The sequence below is a fragment of the Megalobrama amblycephala genome, linkage group LG4 (genome assembly GCF_018812025.1).
Source record: "Megalobrama amblycephala isolate DHTTF-2021 linkage group LG4, ASM1881202v1, whole genome shotgun sequence".
In the NCBI taxonomy this organism is placed as follows: Eukaryota; Metazoa; Chordata; class Actinopteri; order Cypriniformes; family Xenocyprididae; genus Megalobrama; species Megalobrama amblycephala.
The window spans coordinates 2,771,199-2,793,057 of NC_063047.1; the positions used below are offsets into that span (position 1 = coordinate 2,771,199).

The 21,859-nt window shown below is 35.6% G+C and overlaps 1 protein-coding gene across 2 annotated transcripts in view; it reads right to left on the reverse strand.

Moving 5' to 3' along the window:
- Nucleotides 1-7,191, reverse strand: part of mtmr4 (myotubularin related protein 4) — a 53,132-nt gene extending 45,941 nt beyond the window's left edge. For both annotated transcript variants that reach the window (XM_048186805.1, XM_048186804.1), the window contains exon 1: nt 6,305-7,191. In XM_048186805.1, the coding sequence (XP_048042762.1) occupies nt 6,305-6,349 (45 nt within the window). In that variant the 5' untranslated portion in view covers nt 6,350-7,191. The remainder of the gene's footprint in view (nt 1-6,304) is intronic.
- Between the last annotated feature and the right edge of the window lie 14,668 nt (nt 7,192-21,859).

The window sequence follows — 21,859 nt, forward strand, 5'->3', positions numbered from 1 at the left end:
AATTTATTATTTAATTTCTATTTTTATTTTATTTATTAATATATATTGAGTCAATGGAAAAAACAAAAACATCTTGTAGTGAGAAACGTCCACCTACATGTATAAAAAAACATTTTTAGACACAAAAAAGATGGCAAAATCCCTTAAGGAGTCATACCGAGGTTACCATCTCTCATAACCAAACATCACCTTTGGGCTGTTTGAAGAAAACACAATGTTCTTGCGTCAAAAAAAATGGTTTATGAACCTTCAGATGAGGTCAGGTAAACCTGATACCATTCATCTCATCACTTCAAGACAGCCGCATGAACTCTCGGTGGAAAAATGGCCTGTCGGAGGCTCTGACGTCTCCTGTGGTCTCTGGGAACATGTTGATTGAGAACGCTGCATTTTTTTGCTTCGTCACGCTCTATTCTAGCCCATCCCTCGCTTTACCTCATTTGCTTGTTCTAAAGTAACAGTAGACGAACACAAGACGAAGCACTGAGTCAGGACGACGCTGCACTAATGCATTAACACACAAACCAGAGCGATTCTACATCACAATAATGGAAACTTCATGATTCATAGTTACTTTTGCTGGAAATGCAATCCAAAATGGCATCATTTTTAAAATAACCATGATAAATAATTTATAAATTAGTAAATTTAAGTAGTAAAACTTAGTTTTACTGAAACATGAAGATATACAATTTCAAAATATTAATAAAAACTACAATAGTATATAAATAATGCTAAAATAACACTGGAGCTTTATGTCATTGAGTTATACGGCCCAGCTCCAGTTCTCTATTGTGTTACAGAACAACCACGAGCATGAATGAAATTATTGAAAGAGGTTTTTGGACGGGACAGCTATTGGTTTAATTCATTAAAACAATCATCATCTGCTGTAATCCAGAGGCAAGCGCATGAGTTAGATTGACTTTGAGAGATTATTACAGGACAGCTATTCAGATTAAAACACATTCAAACACTTCCTTTCAATGAGTCTCGTTTCCATGGATCGGTCAGGAATTCCAACTCCGGTTTACTCTTCCCACATATCCATGCACAATGGAGGAGAAGAAGTTCTTTGCTTCATTAAAAAGTGCTTTGTCTGGGTTAACAGATTACCGAAAGACGAGTCACTCGTATTCAAAATACAAAATGCAGAGTATCTACTGTGTGTAAATGGAGAGTTGATGCATGTCAAATTTATTTCCGACGTACACCAAAAAATATGCTGGATTAAAAACAACCCAAGTTGGGTTGAAAATGGAGCGGTTGGGTTAAATGTTTGCTCAACCTGCTGGGCAGTTTTATTTAAAAATGACTGTATGGCTGACTTAAAATGAACCCCAAAATAGGTTGGAAATTAAAAATCAGACACATAATTACTTGAGGCAACAATAATAATCAAAAGGTGAACATTTATTAATAAGCAATTTAATACATTTATTGTTTAGTTATTATTCATTAAACTTATTAATAAATGTTAATTTCCAACATACTTTGGGTTCATTTTAAGCAATACAGCAATTTTTAAACAATAGTTGAGTTAAATAAAACTACCGAGCAGGTTGGGCAAACATTTACCCCAAATCGCTGGGTTAAAACACCCCAAATCGCTGGGTTAAAACACCCCAAATCGCTGGGTTAAAACACCCCAAATCGCTGGGTTAAAACACCCCATTCGCTGGGTTAAAACACCCCATTCGCTGGGATAAAACACCCCAATCGCTGGGTTAAAACACCCCAAATTGCTGGGATAAAAACACCCCATTCGCTGGGTTAAAAATACCACATTCGCTGGGTTAAAACACCCCATTCGCTGGGATAAAACACCCCATTCGCTGGGTTAAAACACCCCATTCGCTGGGTTAAAACACCCCATTCGCTGGGTTAAAACACCCCATTCGCTGGGTTAAAACACCCCATTCGCTGGGTTAAAACACCCCATTCGCTGGGTTAAAACACCCCAATCGCTGGGTTAAAACACCCCATTCGCTGGGTTAAAACACCCCATTCGCTGGGATAAAACACCCCATTCGCTGGGTTAAAACACCCCATTAGCTGGGTTAAAACACCCCAAATTGCTGGGATAAAAACACCCCATTCGATGGGTTAAAATACCACATTCGCTGGGTTAAAACACCCCAAATCGCTGGGATAAAACACCCCAATCGCTGGGTTAAAACACCACATTCGCTGGGTTAAAACACCCCAAATTGCTGGGATAAAAACACCACATTCGCTGGGTTAAAACACCACATTCGCTGGTTTAAAACACCACATTCGCTGGGTTAACCAAATCGCTGGGTTAAAAAACCCCATTCACTGGGTTTGTCCATTTAACCCAGAATTTTTTAGTGTATCAAAGCAGCACAAAGCTTATTGCATTTATTAAACGTCAAGCGGCTTACAAACAATGCTTAGTGGAGTTTTGTTCACGCATCAACAGAAAACAGCGCAGACTAAAAGATCTTTTTGCTGATTGTAGTTTATCCACGTTGTTGCATGAAATTAAACGTCACAGTTTCGCCCGAAACCAAAAAAATAAATAAAAAATAAATAAATTCAGTGCATCACTAACTACAATCAGGGTAATGCCGAGAAACAATCAAACCTCAGAGAGGAGAGAGGACAAGACGAATGAGGAGGAAGAGAGATGAAGAACAAATGCATCTGAGTCTCTCCCGCTGCTACTGAATATTTCAGGAGCAGGAATATTTGAAAAGATCAGAGGCCTCACCAGGGCCTAACATGGAGCAAGAACACACGTGAAACAGCGATACGCAGAGATATCTGGGGCGGAACAGCACACATGTTGTTTCGTCTCAATATACATATCTGCACGAGAGCTCGACTAATAACCAACATCATGTACCCACATACGGGCCGAACGCACGATGTCCTTCAGTGCAGCGCCTCAGGAGATCCTACAGTGACCTGCAGTGTCCTTCAACAGGACAGAGAAACTACAGCCCGTTTAATACTGTCAGATCCTCTTTACATGCCCATACATTCACACACATCAGTTTAACTCTGTATTAATGCAGCAAGTTCCTTACTAATTAATGCTTTAATTAGTGTCATTTTACAACAGCGATATGTTTTTTAATCCAAGAATATCACTCTCTTGTATGTATATTTTTGACTTCACTTTTATCTGTTTTCACTTCAGTAGTTAAAGTTTTAGTAATTTTGTTGCGTTTTTGTTAAATATGTCTGTTATTTTAGTTATTCATTCATTGTTTTTGCAAAGTTAAAATTAAATCAAAGTTTTTTTTATTTTTTAAAAATGATTAAATGTATAAAAATAATGCTGGTATATATATTTTAAGAGAAGGAACATGTATATAACCCATATGCTCCTTTATTTCCACAGTTCTGTTCATTAGCTCACTAAACACAAAACGTACAGCACTCATACACAAATTGCATACACAAATATTAAATAGCAAGCACACTTGAGTTTGCATTGTTAATTATGACTCTGCCCTATTTGTGAGTTATTTACATCCAAACAACCTGTGAGCTACATCGAAACAATTTCCTTCATATAACGTTGAGGAAACGCTTTAATATCGAAGGTGTGTTAGTCACGACTCCCCATCAGCTCACCCGCGGGCCGCAGCGAACACGATGCCACCTCATGTGAGACATCACAGCTGCCAGCGTGGCTCCGAGAGCGGCAGGGGGACGGGCGTACAAGCGTGCGCTCGCACAGACTCATGGGACGGAAGACTGACAGACAGATCTCTCGTACAGGACTCCAAACATAGATTGAGTATGCGGGAAAATACATGCAAAACATGCGCCTGTAGAGAACACACACACACAGCTCATATTACTGCTTAATCAGATACTGAGAGGACGTCACAGGGTGGAACAATCTTTGTTCATTTAATAAAAGCCTTTTACTGCTCTCACTGAGAAAAAACACACTTAAATTGAGAGCAAATATAGGAAAATATTCAATGTAGGAGTATGCAATATGACCAAAATCTTACATCACGCATGAGTGACATTCAACTAATAAAATGCTTTATATGTCAAATCCATAAAACTACATATTTTCTATAAAAAAAAAAAACATTTTTATTGGTTTGTCAACTATTTGCGCTTAAAAAAGATCCATGTATAGAAAAGGCTGATGTTTTTTTTTTATCTATCAATAAACTGGAAAAGTGTCATGCTAATGCATGACATCAACTGCCTTTAATGCGGATGTACTCCTGATGGACCAATCGGACGCTCAGAAGGTCATCTTCAAGAACCTGACCTCTGACTATAAACACAAACATCCCTTCAGCCACGTCTCCACTTAAGACGTCCTCATTAACGTCAAGAACGAGACGCAAAAGTGCTGAGTGAGACTCAACCTTCAGCACTACTGAGATAGCATCTCATCTCCTTACAATGTGCTACACACTCTATAGGAGACACACTAGACGAGAGACATGTGCTCTTCAACACAAACACAAGAGCTCAACACACACAACCAATCAAACAACAAACACATAGAATACTAGAGTACAGTTAAACCACATAGAAATATGGGAATCAAACCAAAAACTAAACTAAACTAAACTAAACTAAACTAAACTAATATAATATAATATAATATAATATAATATAATATAATATAATATAATATAATATAATATAATATAATATAATATAATATAATATAATATAATATAATATAATATAATATAATATAATATAATATAATATAATATAATATAATATAATATAATAAATAATAAACATCTGCATTAAAGGCAGTTGATGTGATGCATTAGCATGACACTTTTCCAGTTTATTGATAGATAAAAAAAAACATCAGCCTTTTTTATACATGGATTTTTTTTAAATATAATATATCTATTATTTGTATTATTCTACTAAATAATAATGGTAAATATCAATGATATACCCTTTTCATTATTAAACTAATACAATAGAACTACTACTACTACTACTAATAATAATAATAAAATATTATATTATTATTATTATTATTATATAAATAACATAAAAAATATAATTCATTATATTAGTATTTTCATTATTTTTATTAGTAACAATATAATATAATATAATATAATATAATATAATATAATATAATATATATAATATATATAATATATATATAATATAATATAATATTATTATTCTACTAAATGGTAAATAACGATATACTCTTATAATTATTAAAATTTATAATAATAATAATAATAATAACAACAACAATAATAATAAAAAAAAAGATTATACCATTGTTATTTATTATTTTTATTTTTGTTATTAATATTATATATAATCTTCATTACTATTAAACTAAATAATAATAATAATAATATTATACATTATATTAGTATTTTCATTATTAGTAACAATAAAATAAATGGTTTTTATTATTATTATTCTACTAAATAATGGTAAATGATATACTCTTATTTTAAAACTTTATAATAATAATAATAATAATAATAATAATAATAAATTAAAATATTATATTATTGTTATTTATTATTTTTATTATTGAAATGATAAATAATCTTCATTACTATTGAAGAACTAAATGACTAAATAATAATGAAAATATATTAGATTATAATTTTCATTAGTATTAACAACAACAAACTATAATATAATACAATATATTTATTATTATTATTATTATTATTATTATTATACTAAATAATGGTAAATAACAATGATACTCTTTTCATTATTAAACTACATAATAATAATAATAATAATAATAATTATAGAAAATAGATTATTATAATAAATTATATAATATTATATAATATATTGTATTATATTAATTAGTAGTAGCAACAACAACAACATAATTGATATATAATATTACTTCATGTTTTTTTATTTATTACTACTACTATTATTTTATTATAATTTACTACTACTACTAAAAATAATAATAAAAACTAACAATTACTGTCATTTTTTCTCAATGTTATACCAAAGTTTTCAAACAATAAAGAGAATCTATAATGAAGACGACTAATTTCCTCCATATTCTTAGTATAAATCTTCATCTGTTGTTTCTTCTGAACTTCTCTCTCTCCTCTTCCTCACTCTCCCAGTGCAGCAGCTGATCTGATGCTGTTCATGTGTAGATCTGCTCTTTATCACACACTCTTACTCTCTTCACTTGTTTTCTCAGTAGAAACGGCACATCTGTACGGTCACGTGTCGTCAATCACTGAACCACAGCTGCAGAGCGCGCACGCACACACACACACACACACACACACACACACACACACACACACAGAGCATCACTTACGAAGCAGTTGAGCATTGAGCAGGAGACGCGGTTGGTCCGGCTCATGGCGCGAGGAGGGAGGGAGCGGTTGCCCGGGAGACACGCACTCGGATGAGAAACGCCGCAAGACCAGCCGGCAAAACCATCCTTCCCTCGGCGGAGACCAGCGTGTTTCTCGCCACCTCTCTCTCTCTCTCTCTCTCACACACACACACCCCGATCAGAAAGATGCACAATCCCACACGTACAGTCCAGAGGTCCCTGTTGCTCAGGTGACCAGAATATTCCAGAACAAAAGACGAGTCGCTGGTGAAAGCAGGACAGGAGAGGAGACAGGTACACCGGCGTCAGCGCAGACCAGATCAGAGATGGAGAGAGAGAGAATTAGAAAGGGTATTGCCTGATGCTAAGCTCCGCCCTCGTGCACTGCATCACCCTCACGTGCACGCTCACTCGCTCGACCACTCTCTCTCTCTCTCTCTCTCTCTCTCTCTCTCTCTCTCTCTCTTTATTCCTGCGTTCACCCTTCACCGAGATCTCATCCCTGCCAGCTTGCAACCTCAGCAAGATGGCAGCGCAGCAGATATTACTGCATTCACGTTCACAAAAAAAGAAAATGTTTCCTCAGTTTTCGGTCTGAAATAAACGAGACGGGAAATAAAGACACAATGAATGACTCGTACACTCATAATCAGACAACTTTCCAGCCACAATGTGTCTGTTCACACTGAACTGATGTTTAATGTACAATTAAAGAAGCAGGACTGTTCGAGTCACGCCTCTTTAGAAACAGCTCATAACACTCATTAAACACCTTATTTAATGAATGCAAGAACAAATCGCTTGGTAACGAGGTTGTTCATGTGGCAATGTGTTGTTATATACACAGAATTTTTTTTAAAATAATATTTATATATTTTAAATAGGATTATTATATTTTGATAAGATTTTTTTAAGAAAAAAATATTTTGTTTTATATTTTCATATTTTAATATTAGGATTTTATATTATCAAATATTATGTTTAATATTATTCCTTATTTTTAATAACATCATCCTTTACTTTTTTTTTAATAAATGTAAAATTAATTTTATTTTATAAAATTGTATATTATTTAAATTTATAAAAAGTATACATATAAACAGAATGGCAGTGTCATTTAAATAAAAATAATTTTACAAGTTTCATATAATTTTTATATATTTTAAATAGGATTTTTATATTTTGATAAGATTTTTTTAAGAAAAAATATTTTGTTTTATATTTTCATATTAATTTTAATATTAGGATTTTATATTATCAAATATTATTTTTAATATTATTCCTTATTTTTAATAATATTATCATTTTTTACTCTTTTTTTAATAATTGTAATATTACATTTTATAAAATTGTATATTATTTAAATGTATAAAAAGTATACATATAAACAGAATGGCAGTGTCATTTAAATAAAAATAATAATTTTAAAAGTTTCATATAATTTTATATATTTTAAATAGGATTATTACATTTTGATCAGATTATTTTTTATTTCATATTAAGTTAATATATTTAATATATTAGGATATAACAAATTTTATTTGTAATATTATTCCTTATTTTTAATATTAATATCCTTTACATTTTTATAATAATTTTAATTGTATACTATTTTATTTATAAAAAAAATAGGAAATGGAAATATAAAGCTCTGCAGCTTGGTTGTTCATGTGGCAATGTGTTTAAATAAAAAAAAAATATTTTACATTTGAAATGTTTTTTATAATATTTATATATTTAAATAGGATTATTATATTTGGATTTAAAATGTTATATCATTTCATTTATAAAAACATACATATAAATATAACACAATAAAATATAAAGCTCTGAAGCTTTGTTGTTCATATATTGTTTTGTTAAAAATAAATAAAAAATAATAATTTTACATTTTAGATGTTTTTATAATATTTATACATTTTAAATAGGATTATTATATTTTGATAAGATTGTCATTTTTAATTTCTTTTTATATATTTTGGTTTATATTTCATATCCATTTTAATATTAGGATATAACAATTTTAACTTTTTATATATTTTTCCTTTTTTCAATGTTATTTAAATGTTTATAATAATTTTAATATTAGTCTTAAATTATTTCATTTATAAAAATCATTAAATTTTACATTTATATTTATGCATTTGGCAGATCCTTTAATCCAAAGCCGCTTTCGTTTTATTTTATCAGTTCATGAATTCCCTGGGAACCGAACCCAAGACCTTGGTGTTTATATATATATATATATATATTTTTTTTTTTTTAAATTTATATAGAAAAAACATAATCAAGAGATGTGAGGTGAGACACGTTACACTGCTTAAGATTTCCATCCCTCACACACAAACACTCCACATACACACAAAAGGAAACACACACAATAAAGCATCACTAGCAACAGAAGTCACAGGCTCATCACATTAACCCATCCTTCAGTGTCAGTTTTGTCTCTTGATTTGCTGCGATGCTGCGCTGTGCTGCATGGCTGCAGCGCGGGGGGAGGGGACGCATCAGCGAGCAGTCACGATGAGCGAGAGACACCGACAAACACAAAGAGAGAGAGAATACGCAGCGGCACCAGTGACACAGCATTCTTCAGCATCTCTCCTCCCTCCCTCCGAGCACCATCCGTCTCCATTGTAACATGCTGAGGGAGACTCGCTCGGCAAATTTCCCAGCATGCATCGCTGTCTGCACTAAAAGGACGTGCTGTACCTCAGAGTCCCGTCTCTAAGAGAGACTCCAAAGCTCAGAGCGTGACGAACGTGCCACGATGTGCTGTTCCCGAGGGTCATTCTTACCACGCAGAACATTATGTCCACATCAAATACGTCTTTTTTATTGAATTAAATAAATGCACAATTTCAAACACATGGAAAATCACATTAGTTATTTTTCTAACTAACATTATACCTCCTTTAAGTCGAATTTTAAGGTGAATTTTAAATCAATATCTCACTTTTAAACTTCTAAAATGACAAATATATTTTATAATCAATAATATATTTCTAGGATAGCTTTTAATTGATGTTATTCTCACATGTACGTGTTTTGTTTTTTTGTGTGAGCGTCGTGAGAAGCTTGCTTTAAAGGAACTATGTAAAATAAAGTTTTTTCCGTCTGATTTAACGTGAAAGTGAATGTTGAGACGGCGTGGCCGTCTCTTCAACACAGGGAATCTCTGCTGTCGTGACACAGAGGAAGAGAATGAATGATTTAAGCTCTTTAAGACATATTAAGTCACGACTCTACCACATGACAACCACGCACGCCCGAAATACTACACCATGAACATCTAACTGTGCAACACGGGTGTATTCAGCACACTTACATGTGTTTACGCTTTATACACTTATATATATATACACACACACTGATGGAGGTTGTGTGTGTGAATCGCTGCATGCAGACGTGGCCTTCTGACTCCAGGACAGCTATATTTAGTAAAGGTGGACACCCTGCCACAGACAGACTGACCTCTCGGCACAACACACGTCTCACGTACACGTCGTTCCCTGTAACCTGACGAGCATGTGACACAAACGCATGACAGAGACTTACAAAAACACCAACAATTGACTCTTAACTGTGCGACTCATCAGAGCATCACTCACTGTCACAATCATTCATCATGTACATCTACTAGTGAACAAACATTCTGAGTAATGTATAATAAAAATACATCATAAAGTAGTCAAATCAAAACACCATTATACACAAATAACTCTAACCATTCGGACAGACAGACGGATAGATGGACTGAAATAGACAGACAGATAGACAGAATGACAGGTAGAATGATAGAACGACAGAAAGAATGATAGGATGACAAAATGATAGAAAGACAGAACAAAAGAACAGCAGATAGAACGACAGAAGGACAGATAGAACAATAGAATGACAGAAAGAATAACGACAGATAAAATGAAAGAACAGCAGATAGAATTAGAACGAAAGAATAACAGATAGAACAATAGAATGATAGAACGATATAAATAACAGAACGACAGATAGAACGAAAGAATGGCAGATAAAACAAAAGAATGACAGATGAAACGAAAGAACGGCAGATAGAATGATAGAACGAAAGAACGACAAATAGAATGAAAGGACGACAAAGATAGAACAAAAGAACGACAGAATGATGGAATGAATGAGAATGAAAATGACAGATAGAACAATAGAATGATAGAATGATATAACAACAGAACAATAGAACGACAGATAGAACGAAAGAATGGCAGATAAAACAACAGAAAGAACAAAATAATGACAAAATGAAAGAACGACAGATAGAACGATAGAATGACAGAACAAATGATAGAATGAAAGAATGACAGATAGAACAATAGAATGATAGAATGATATTACAATAGAATGACAGATAGAACGCAAGAATGACAGAACGAAAGACAGAACAAAAGAATGACAGATAAAACGAAAGAACGGCAGATAGAATAGAATGAAAGAACGATCAATAGAGATAGAACGCTAGCCGGATAGAACGATAGACCGACAGAGAGAACGACAGAGAGAATGATAGAATGATAGAATGATTTAAGGACAGATAGAATGATACAATGACAGAATGACAGAAAAAAACAAGATAAAAACAGCTGATAGAATGCTAGAATGACAGATAGAATGATAGAATGAAAGACAGAACAAAAGAATGACAGATAAAACGCAAGAACGGCAGATAGAATAGAATGAAAGAACGATTAATAGAGATAGAACGCTAGCTGGATAGAATGATAGAACGACAGAGAGAACGACAGAGAGAACGACAGAGAGAACGACAGACAGACAGAATGATAGATTGATTTAAGGACAGATAGAATGATACAATGACAGAATGACAGAAAAAAGATAAAAACAGCTGATAGAATGCTAGAATGACAGATAGAATGACAGAATGATATTACAACAGAGCAATAGAACGACAGATAGAACGAAAGAATGGCAGATAAATCAACAGAAAGAACAAAAGAATGACAAAATGAAAGAATGACAGATAGAACAATAGAATGATAGAATGATATTACAATAGAATGACAGATAGAATGCAAGAATGACAGAATGATAGAACGAAAGACAGAACAAAAGAATGACAGATAAAACGAAAGAACGGCAGATAGAATAGAATGAAAGAACGATTAATAGAGATAGAATGCTAGCTGGATAGAACAAGAGAACGACAGAGAGACAGAATGATAGAATTATTTAAGGACAGATAGAATGATACAATGACAGAATGACAGAAAAAACAAGATAAAAACAGCTGATAGAATGCTAGAATGACAGATAGAACGAAAGAATGGCAGATAGAACAATAGATAGATAGAACGACAGGCCAATAGAATGAATGATAGAATGACAGAATGAAGTATAGAACGACAGACAGACGGAGTATTAGCACAACAGTATGCTCCATGGAGCGATGGATGGAGCTGTTTTCAGTGTACAGTACCTTCATGGAAACTCACTGGAATCAGTCTGCAGCGAATGAGGCCTAAAACAACTCAGTGAAACTGTACCCAGTTCCTCCGTCAGGAACATCATGTTTCCACACAGACACACACAGGTGAGCTCAGAGTGACATCATGCGGCGTGGCGTGTTCAGCCCCACCTTCATACGGACAAAAACAACCACACAATACCCTACTGAATAAAACCTGCACGGCTGAACTCAACACCGATGTGTTTATTTTACGCTTTATAAAGCGTGGCTCAATGAGAGTGAAAGGAGACAAAATACATCCGAACAGGAACAGACCGTGCAGGACGATTGTTTTTCAGGTGTAGGAATGACAGACACACCTATGGGAAAACTCACCTCAACAAAACTCTTTGTCCTGAACTGAACTTGAATTGAAACAGATGCAGAATTAGAATTCAAATATGAATTTCCTGTGCATTTCCATAGCCAATTTGATTCAAATTCATACTCAAATATTGAAAAGAGTCAATTCTTAAAGGGATAGTTCAACCAAAAATGAGTGAGCTGGCCAATCAGATCAAAGTTTCATATTTGATAATAAACTATATATTAAACATCTTACATATAATATTAGACTTTTTTAAACATTTAATATTTGACGACTATTTTATGATTGAAATATTCAGAGACCGACAGCAATATCCAGTGATGCAAACTACTCAACATTTTTATGAAATTTCGCCATTTTGAATTAAAACATGCTATTATTTGATTAAAATTATATGATTAATGTAATTCATAACTGAATGTGACGAGACGAGAAACGTTTTGCGTTTTTGACATACAAATAAGAGTGAATATTTAAAAAAATATTTGCAAATAGTTTAAATTGATTACTTAAGAACTACAATAGATCTGGTACTTTAACCATTCTTCTTTTTCGTTATTCCCTTCTCATCTTTTAATTATTTAATTCATTTTAATAATAAAAATACCCAATAATTACCCCCCAGGGAAAGAAATGGTCCCCCCCAATGTTCAAGACCTGGTTACAGCCTTGTTTTGAAGCCCAAAAAAGCACCTCCATCCATCATTAAAATAATCCATACAACTCCAGAGGGTTAAGACCTTGGATGGATATTTTTCTCACAAAAGCCCATCGCTTCGCTTCAGAAGGCCTTTATTAACCCCATGGAGCCGTATGGATTACCTTTAAGATGGATTGATGCACTTTTTTGGGCTTAAAAATCTCAACCCCCATTCACTCCCATTATAAAGCTTGGAAGAGCTGGGATATTTTTAATATAACTCTGTGTTTGACTGAAAGAAGAAAGTCATATACACCTAAGATGGCTTGAGGGTGATTAAATTAAGGGATAATTTTCATTTTTGGGTGAACTAACTCTTTAACCCTTCAAAAAGCCATTAAAAAGTTGAGGACGATGGAACTGGAAGGCCTAAAGGCAGGAAAACACCAAGCCGACGCCGACGAACTAGAGGCAACGAAAGCAGACTACAGGGTCTGGGTCCAAAGTTGCCCTGACACACCAAACCGACGCTCGACAGTCGACGACCAAGCAGCACGTCCGTTTCATTAAGATGAAATGCATTTCCGTACCAGCAGGTGGCAGTAGCTGAACAGCCAATTAGAATGATCAGATGGCCCGACGAGCTCTGACACCGAATCAACATGTTGAATCGGCCGAAAAAAAGCAGACGAGGACCAACTTCAGCCGACGGTGCAGAACACACTGAGAAAACTTAGTCGGCCGACGAACAAAAACTGCCCAACGGCCAACCATCGGCTTGGTGTGTTCCTGCCTTTAAACTTGATTCCAGCTTTTGGTTTACAAAAATACACTCTATACTGCTCATATTAGCTCAGATTCTGAATGGATAAGAATGTTTTCTATCCTCAACAGAAAACTATCGTGAGAATCATGTAAAAACGTTCTTAAAATAACAACAACAACAAAAAACACTAGCTAATTTACCAAACGGAGTCTCAAGAGAACAGTCAATAATAAAAACAGTCCAAATTATCACATTCAGAACATCTTCACACAAACATTTTCCAGCCACTTTGTTCCCCAGACAATTAAAGAGCACAACACAATGGAAACTGTGACCGCAACGGGCCAGTGAGAACCATTGACCGTCTCCACTCGACCAGAACACAGAACCGGCATCAGGCCCAGGCTTCCCATCCGCTCACACCCACCAATTAGTTACTAGGAAAAGGGCAACTGCATTGGGCAGGTTCTGGTTCCATCGCGATGAGACAACAACATGGTTTCTACTAAGAGTTTATGAGCAGCTCTTGGCACGAGCTCTGCTCTGGATGGGCCGCAGTGCAGTGCAGTTCACTCTTGAGCATTGAGGTTTACAACCGGTCTCGAGGAAGACGAGGCACAGGCTGTGCTTTGTTTACGGCGCGCACTAAGTGTTTAATGAGCATCGAGGGGATGCGTTCACTCGCTCAGAGTGCCACATCATAATGGAAAACCCAACTACAGCCACGGCTTTTCACTGCGCTGCTCACAGAAACTGGTAAAATCAGGAGCTCCAAAATACATCCACAACTACAAGTTCGGTTCTGATAACAGTTCTTGAACGTCTACATTCTATGGAACACCAAACAAGAAGATGTTTCCTAGAAGTAATCAAATTTTTTACTGAAATCATTACGGAACATTGAATTCCTAACGATTTCCATCCCTTGACCAAACATCAGCTGAATTCTACTGATTGGCTAATGAACTGATATTACTTAGTGGAAGAACTGTTTATTCAGATTATTAAATGATATTATTACTTATTTTCAAAGCTATGCATGTTACATTGATTTTTATCATGATAAAGAGGGTTTTAGGCACTCTACTTTAGTTTTACCACAGGTATAAAGGTGTTCTTTGGGTATAATACACCGCCACTTGATCATGGCCTCATACATGATAATTTAAAGAAAATTTAAGGAATAAACTGAATGGAACACAATACATCAATGTGTTCCTAAATGTAAATGCCAAGGAGGAAACTCAAAGAGTTGTTTTAGTAACACTTCAAAGTTTGGAAATATAACTTCCAAAAGATATACATATAGTGTTATATGTACAATTCAGAAACCCTTGTCATTAGTGACACCAGTGGGCATTAAGTGAACTGCAGTCCTTTTTCTTTTTTTGTTCTTTGCTTAGAAGTAAAAATATGTTGGAATCTGGATATGTGAGACTTTTGAATGAATGAAGTTTGAATGCATCCTTTTTCTTTGCATGACACATTTACATTACAGTACAGAACGGCTCTTTCAGCACTTTATCCTGAACATTGTATAAGCATTCGTTTCATGTGTCATTATACAGAAGACACGCTGTGTGTAAATGACACATCCATTAATTTTCCTGGCAAAAACATCCAGATTCCTTCACATAAAAATCAGTCTACAGGCTTTCATAGACAACCTAGGAAGTAAGAGAAGGTCTCGTGTTTTTTTTTAAAGTTTCGTTACAAGGATGTTTATATGTTTTTTTGCAGTGCATGCAACATTTAATTCCATGAATTTATGCTCTCATTTAAAGCCTTAATTTATGGAAGGGTGAATAGAAATTATGTCAAAACATAGTAAAACTACAGCCAAACATGGCCTAGATCGCTCTAATGCTGACATTTGAGATGATCATACATTAAGGTCTAAACATTTGTAAAATGTAGCCCTAAAAGACTCAAATAACCCTTGCTCATGGAGTCAGATGATTAACCTCAAACTGGAAAGCAGCAAAAGGGTATCTAATAAAACTCCAAATATGACAACCAAAGTCAACCAGCAGCATCCGTCAGCGTTTAGAGCAGGCATGGTATCAGCATTCCCTGACATTTCTTACACGCAAACATCAAAGACCTTCCCAACATCTGTTCACTCCTGCATGGGAGTTTATGAGGAAAGTCCACTCTAGAAGAGCGGGAAGTGAAAAACAGGAAGAGAAAGGAATGCAAGCCATCATGGCGGTTAATAACGCGGGGTCAGGATGGAGTCCAAATAAACAGAGAGTACAACATGCAATTTAAAGACAGGAATATCACTACATCAGTCTTCACTCCGCTCTGATCTGCCAATAAAAGAAGGGTTGTTTCGTAAAGGTGACAGAAGATGTTTTGGCTTGCACTTTAGCCGGAGGGCATTTCTGTAGTGTGCATCAAGCCAAAGAGCACCGTTACCATCTGCCTCGGACTGCACAGACCACAGCGCCCAAAGCATGCGCTACACTCGGGATGGATTATTGGATTTGAAGCACACAAAATATATCTAACCAAATAAACCGTAGGTTTATCCTCAGGTGACCCTTGGAAATTTGCAACAGCTGCCTGAATCTTGCATAAACAGTGCCAAAATTTCATATTTCTAACCCAAATCAGAGAAAAAGTTATTGCACACACTCCGCTGTGGATGCTTGTTTCCACCACTAAATTAAAAATAAAAAAAAAAGGTAATTGTGACTTTTTATCTCACAATTCTGACTTTTTTCCTCAGAATTGTGTTTATATCTTGCAATTCTGACTTTATATCACGTAATTAAGACTTTATAACTCGCAATTCTGACTTTATATAATGCAATTCTGAGAAAAAATTCAAAACTGTGAGAAATAAACTTGCGAGAAAAAAGTCACAATTATCTTTTTTATTTTTTATTTAATGGCGGAAACAAGCTTTCATACTCTGCAGACTTCACGACGGACTCGTGTCACTCACCATTATCTCAGCAGGTGTGCTTTTATGTAGTCTCGACTGCTTTCCGCCAGCTCTCCTCACCACGACGGGTCTCGCACCTCACAGCGACAGCTCACGAGACACACGGTCTGAAAGAAAGAAGATCAGAAGTGAGGGATCAAAAAGAAGGCAACGAAATGTAGTGTCTGTTACCTAACCCACTGAACACAAGAGCATCAGTGAGGTCACACGGGGTTTATCCAGATCATCTTAAATTTCTTCAAAAGGTCATGACAGAACCATTAACATTGTAATTCATTCCTGTGAACAAAGCTGAATTGTCAGCACCGTTACCCCAGTCTTCAGCGTCACATGATCCTTCACAAATCATTTTGAATATGCTGATTCAAAAACAGTAATCTTAAATTATTCCACTTTTGACTGGTAGTGTATTTATAACATGTACCATAACATTGACATTTAAGACCAGTCCAGCCAGTCAAAAAGTTGAGCTTGCCAATATATAGTTTTGCACATCTCTAGTATTATATGCATGTATCTTATTTCTTGGTTATTGCTCATCCAAGCAGCAAGGTCACAGATCAGTGTTGCACAATAAATAATATTAGTGTTCAGTTCTGCTCAGATCGAAAGTCTTTCTCAACCCTTTCTCAGGAATGTTCAGCATTCGCCGTTTTTCCTGCTCAGAGTCCAAATACTTGCAAAATTCGATAGAAAAAATGTTGAGTCCAAGACACAGTGGAGCAAACAGGCCTGAACACGCAGAGTTAGGAAAACAAACACATGCACAGGTTATCAGCGCAGCAAACGCTGCAGTCTGTTACCATCCAGTGTAAAGCAGCGGCTGCCACCGTGTGTGTGTGTGTGTGTGTGTGTGTGTGTGTGTGTGCATGTGAGTGTGTGTGTGTGTACACACCCATGGCAACTCATGCTGTGTTGAGTCGCTCACCCGTGCCGCTCTCACCCGCTGACACAACCTTGATCTCCGGCTACAAGCTGACTAATAGGATGGTCTTTGATTTACAGGAAAAGGAAAGTAAAAAAAAAAAAACTCCACAGGTGCCCAGAGCTCATGGGAACACACGGATCTGTTTCCTTCCAAAAAGCCCACTAAAAATAAATAATAATAATTAACATGGAAGTTCTGTAAAGAAATTCATACGTATACACTGTTTCAGACCATCAAGTCACAGTAAAAGTTATTTTATTAAACTTTATTTTTTTATTGTGTGTGTAAATGTGTCTAATTAATGTTACCAATGCATTGGCAATTTAAAGCCTTTTTTTTACCGTGCCAATAAAGCTATTTGAATCTTGAGTTGAATATATAACTGTCATGGAGCAGCATTTATAGCTATAATTTCCAGATATTTGTGTAAATTAAAAAACAGAGATTTTAATTCACATATTTATTTGTGGAGACAAAAATGGACATACTGCCATGACTAGCCAAAAAATCCTTGCTGAACTAATAGTTTCAAACATGACAGCTCATGCAAGAGGGCAGCCTTTACCCACAATTATGCAGATTCATTTAAACACACCCTCTGATTTGGACTCCAGCAAACACAAACACACACACACACACACACACACACAGTCACACAGTCACACACACTCATTCACTCACTCAGCACAAACTTTCTTATAAGACACGTCAGATACTTCTCACACTCCCGTCATATTGTTGCATTCTAAAATAGAAGAGAAACTGTTCAACTGAACAGAAACTGAAGCGACATTGTATCATTCAGCACCGAAACACTGTAGCAGTTGTTGAACGTTCTAAACTCCAGAAACCGCTACACTTGTAACAAGCGCGACATTCCGCTCGAACGCAACAGTGTGTCAGTGAATGAAAAGCTCGAGACACGAGAAAATAAGTTGAGCTCTTACCTGAGCGCGTCTCTGTGGACACAAACTCCTGTACATTTCATGCCACGATCACGCCTATCCACATGCGCGCGCGCGCACACACACAAAGCGCGCGAAGTGGGCGGGGATTCGAGCGTGTAGTACGTGACAGCGCTGTTCTTTTGCCTATCTCAGCACATGCATAGCAGGCAATTTTACATCGCTATGCGTCCTAAACAAACTTTGAAGGCACGCGCGTCCAGATCGCAGTGTGTTCTTCTGCTGGACACGCATATACGAGAACACACGCGTCCAGAAGCGCGCGCTGTGTTTTGTTTGCATGTAACGCCCCCCATTTCACGATCACAATAGAGTCTCCGGACCCCTTCTGAGACTGTCCCGTCCGGCCGTTTACAGTGCACTGGAATGAGCTGGCTACAACTGGAAGAGGAAGTCATTTAGTTGAGTTACTTAGTTTAGCTCGGTTTAATGATTTAGTGTTTCTATTAGGCGACATTTCAGCACCACATCAGATTTACCCATTCATTTAATTCGGGGAAATAAGATGTGCCAAATATTTTATTATTTAAAAAAAAAAAAAATAAAAAAAATAATATATATATATATATATATATATATATATATATATATATATATATATATATATATATATATATATATATATATATATAAAATAATAAATGTGCGTGTATATACATATTAAATTACTACTTTATATTAAATTATTACTTTATAGTGATAGAGAAAAAAACATGTACAAAAAGGTAAAAACTGCAGAATGAAAATCAAATTATATTGGCACTCAAGCAACCCTTTTAACAGATTATGATTCTTTAAAATGTATTAATTTACGGTTGGCATGTACACTTTTTCAGTATGGGAAACAAAGTTCTATATTATCCAAATTGGCAAATAAAAAACAAACAAATAATTAAAAACTACAATGTTATTTCACACCTAGACACAATCTATATTTACCCTGTAAGTTTATACGAACAGACTAACATGCAGAAAGTTGACAAAATACAAAGAATCTTGCACCTCCTAAACTTATATTTATGAATCAGTGATAATGAGCATAAATGTCTATTTCAGCATTTATTGCACTTTGTTATCAGTGTTACACACAAACTTCTCCATACATTCCAAAGCATCCAGACACACCTCCTTTAAACACGGCACAAAACGCCTTTTATGGCAGTAACATACGCCGCAGTCAGTGACCAAACGCTTTATGACGGGCATCTCACCTGTGACATTTGATGGAGGAACTGAAAGGAAAGTGAAAGTTTGAGAGAAATTTCCATTTTCTCTGTTTATATCAAACACAAATTCCCTAAAACTCCCCGAGTGTGAGACTACCAGTTCCGCGGCTCTTGGAAAATTATTTTGTGCCATCGTTTCACAGGCTTTTCCACTAACACAGTGTTTGTTTAAAGACTGATTCTTTTACATTTGATTTTAAGCAATTAAATCGAAACCTCCCATCACAAATCTGTACGGAGTTGGCACCACACACTTCCAAAAGAGCAAAGCCTTCGAGTAAATTGAAAGATTCGCATTCCCACAGCCGCGCCCTGTGGTGCAACACAGGTCCAAACACGCCAGTCCTTATCTGACTTCACAGAGCTCAACACACACCTCTAAACACACAGCAAAGAAATTATGAACCGAACTATCTCTTGATGCATTTCAGAATTCATCCAACAAATCAAGTGATAGATGATAGACAAATGCATTTGAATACCTGGGACTTTTTAATGCCAAGAACCCTCAATTGTGATGATGCTCCTAATCACTCAAAATATGAGGGTATCTATTATGTTTTAATGTATATAGACCCATTTATATTGTGTGAGATAAATATGCAATGCAATAAAGACAACATGCCGTTTCCAAAATCCAATAATTAGCTCTTATTTGTTATTGTACTAGCCAAACTAAGGCAAATATTTTCAATTAATATATCTGAATAACACTAATTATAATGTTCCAGAGCAACTTTACTGAATATAGTGCCACAGTGAGCAAGATATTAAAAAAGATGAATGTAACTGTGCCATCTTTGTATATCTAAAGTCTTTGGTTTAAGTCAATAGTTCTTAAAAGAACAATTTCTTTGTTTAGTGAAGAACAATTTATTAATCTAAAGAACCTTTTGTGCAATGGAAAGATGCATGGATGCTAAAAGTTCTGAAACCATCAATGCCAATTAAAGAACACTAAAAATGCTGGGTTAAAAACAACCCAAGTTGGGTTGAAAAATAGACAAACCCAGCGGCTGGGTTAAATGTTTGCACAACATGCTGGACAGTTTTATTTAACTCAACTATTGTTTACAAATGACTCTGTCTGGTTAAAATGAACCAAAAGTTGGAAATTAAAAATCAGACATATAATTACTAGAGGAAACAGTAATAATCAAACTGTAAACATAAATTATTAAGATAATAAATGTTTAGTTTAATTATTATCATTCAACATTAATAATTGTTCATTTCTTGCATATTTTGGGTTCATTTTAAGCAAGCAATAAAGTAATTTTTAAACAATAGTTGATTTAAATAAAAATACCCAGCATGTTGGGCAAACATTTAACCCAAATGCTGAGTAAAAAAAAACTATTTGCTGGGTTAAAACAACACAAGTTGTGTTAAAAAAAAAAATGGACAAACCCAGCAGTTGGGTTAAATGTTTGCCCAACATGCTGGGTCATTTTTATTTAACTCAACTATTGTTTAAAAATTACTTTATTGCTTGCTTAAAATGAACCCAAAATATGCTAGAAATGAACATTTATTAATACATTTAATGAATAATAATTAAACAAACCCAGTCGCTGGGTTAAAACAACCCAATCGCTAGGATAAAACAACCCATTCGCTGGGATTTGCTGGGTTAAAACAGCCCAGTCCCTGGGTTAAAACAGCCCAGTCACTGGGATTTGCTGGGTTAAAACAGCCCAGTCGCTGGGTTAAAACAGCCCAGTCGCTGGGTTAAAACAGCCAAGTCGCTGGGTTAAAACAGCCAAGTCGCTGGGTTAAAACAGCCAAGTTGCTGGGTTAAAACAGCCAAGTCGCTGGGATTTGCTGGGTTAAAACAACCCATTTGCTGGGATTTGCTGGGTTAAAACAGCCCAGTCGCTGGGTTAAAACAGCCAAGTCGCTGGGATTTGCTGGGTTAAAACAGCCAAGTCGCTTGGATTTGCTGGGTTAAAACAACCCATTTGCTGGGATTTGCTGGGTTAAAACAGCCCAGTCGCTGGGTTAAAACAGCCAAGTCGCTGGGATTTGCTGGGTTAAAACAGCCCAGTCGCTGGGTTAAAACAGCCAAGTCGCTGGGTTAAAACAGCCAAGTCGCTGGGATTTGCTGGGTTAAAACAACCCATTTGCTGGGATTTGCTGGGTTAAAACAGCCCAGTCGCTGGGTTAAAACAGCCAAGTCGCTGGGATTTGCTGGGTTAAAACAGCCAAGTCGCTGGGATTTGCTGGGT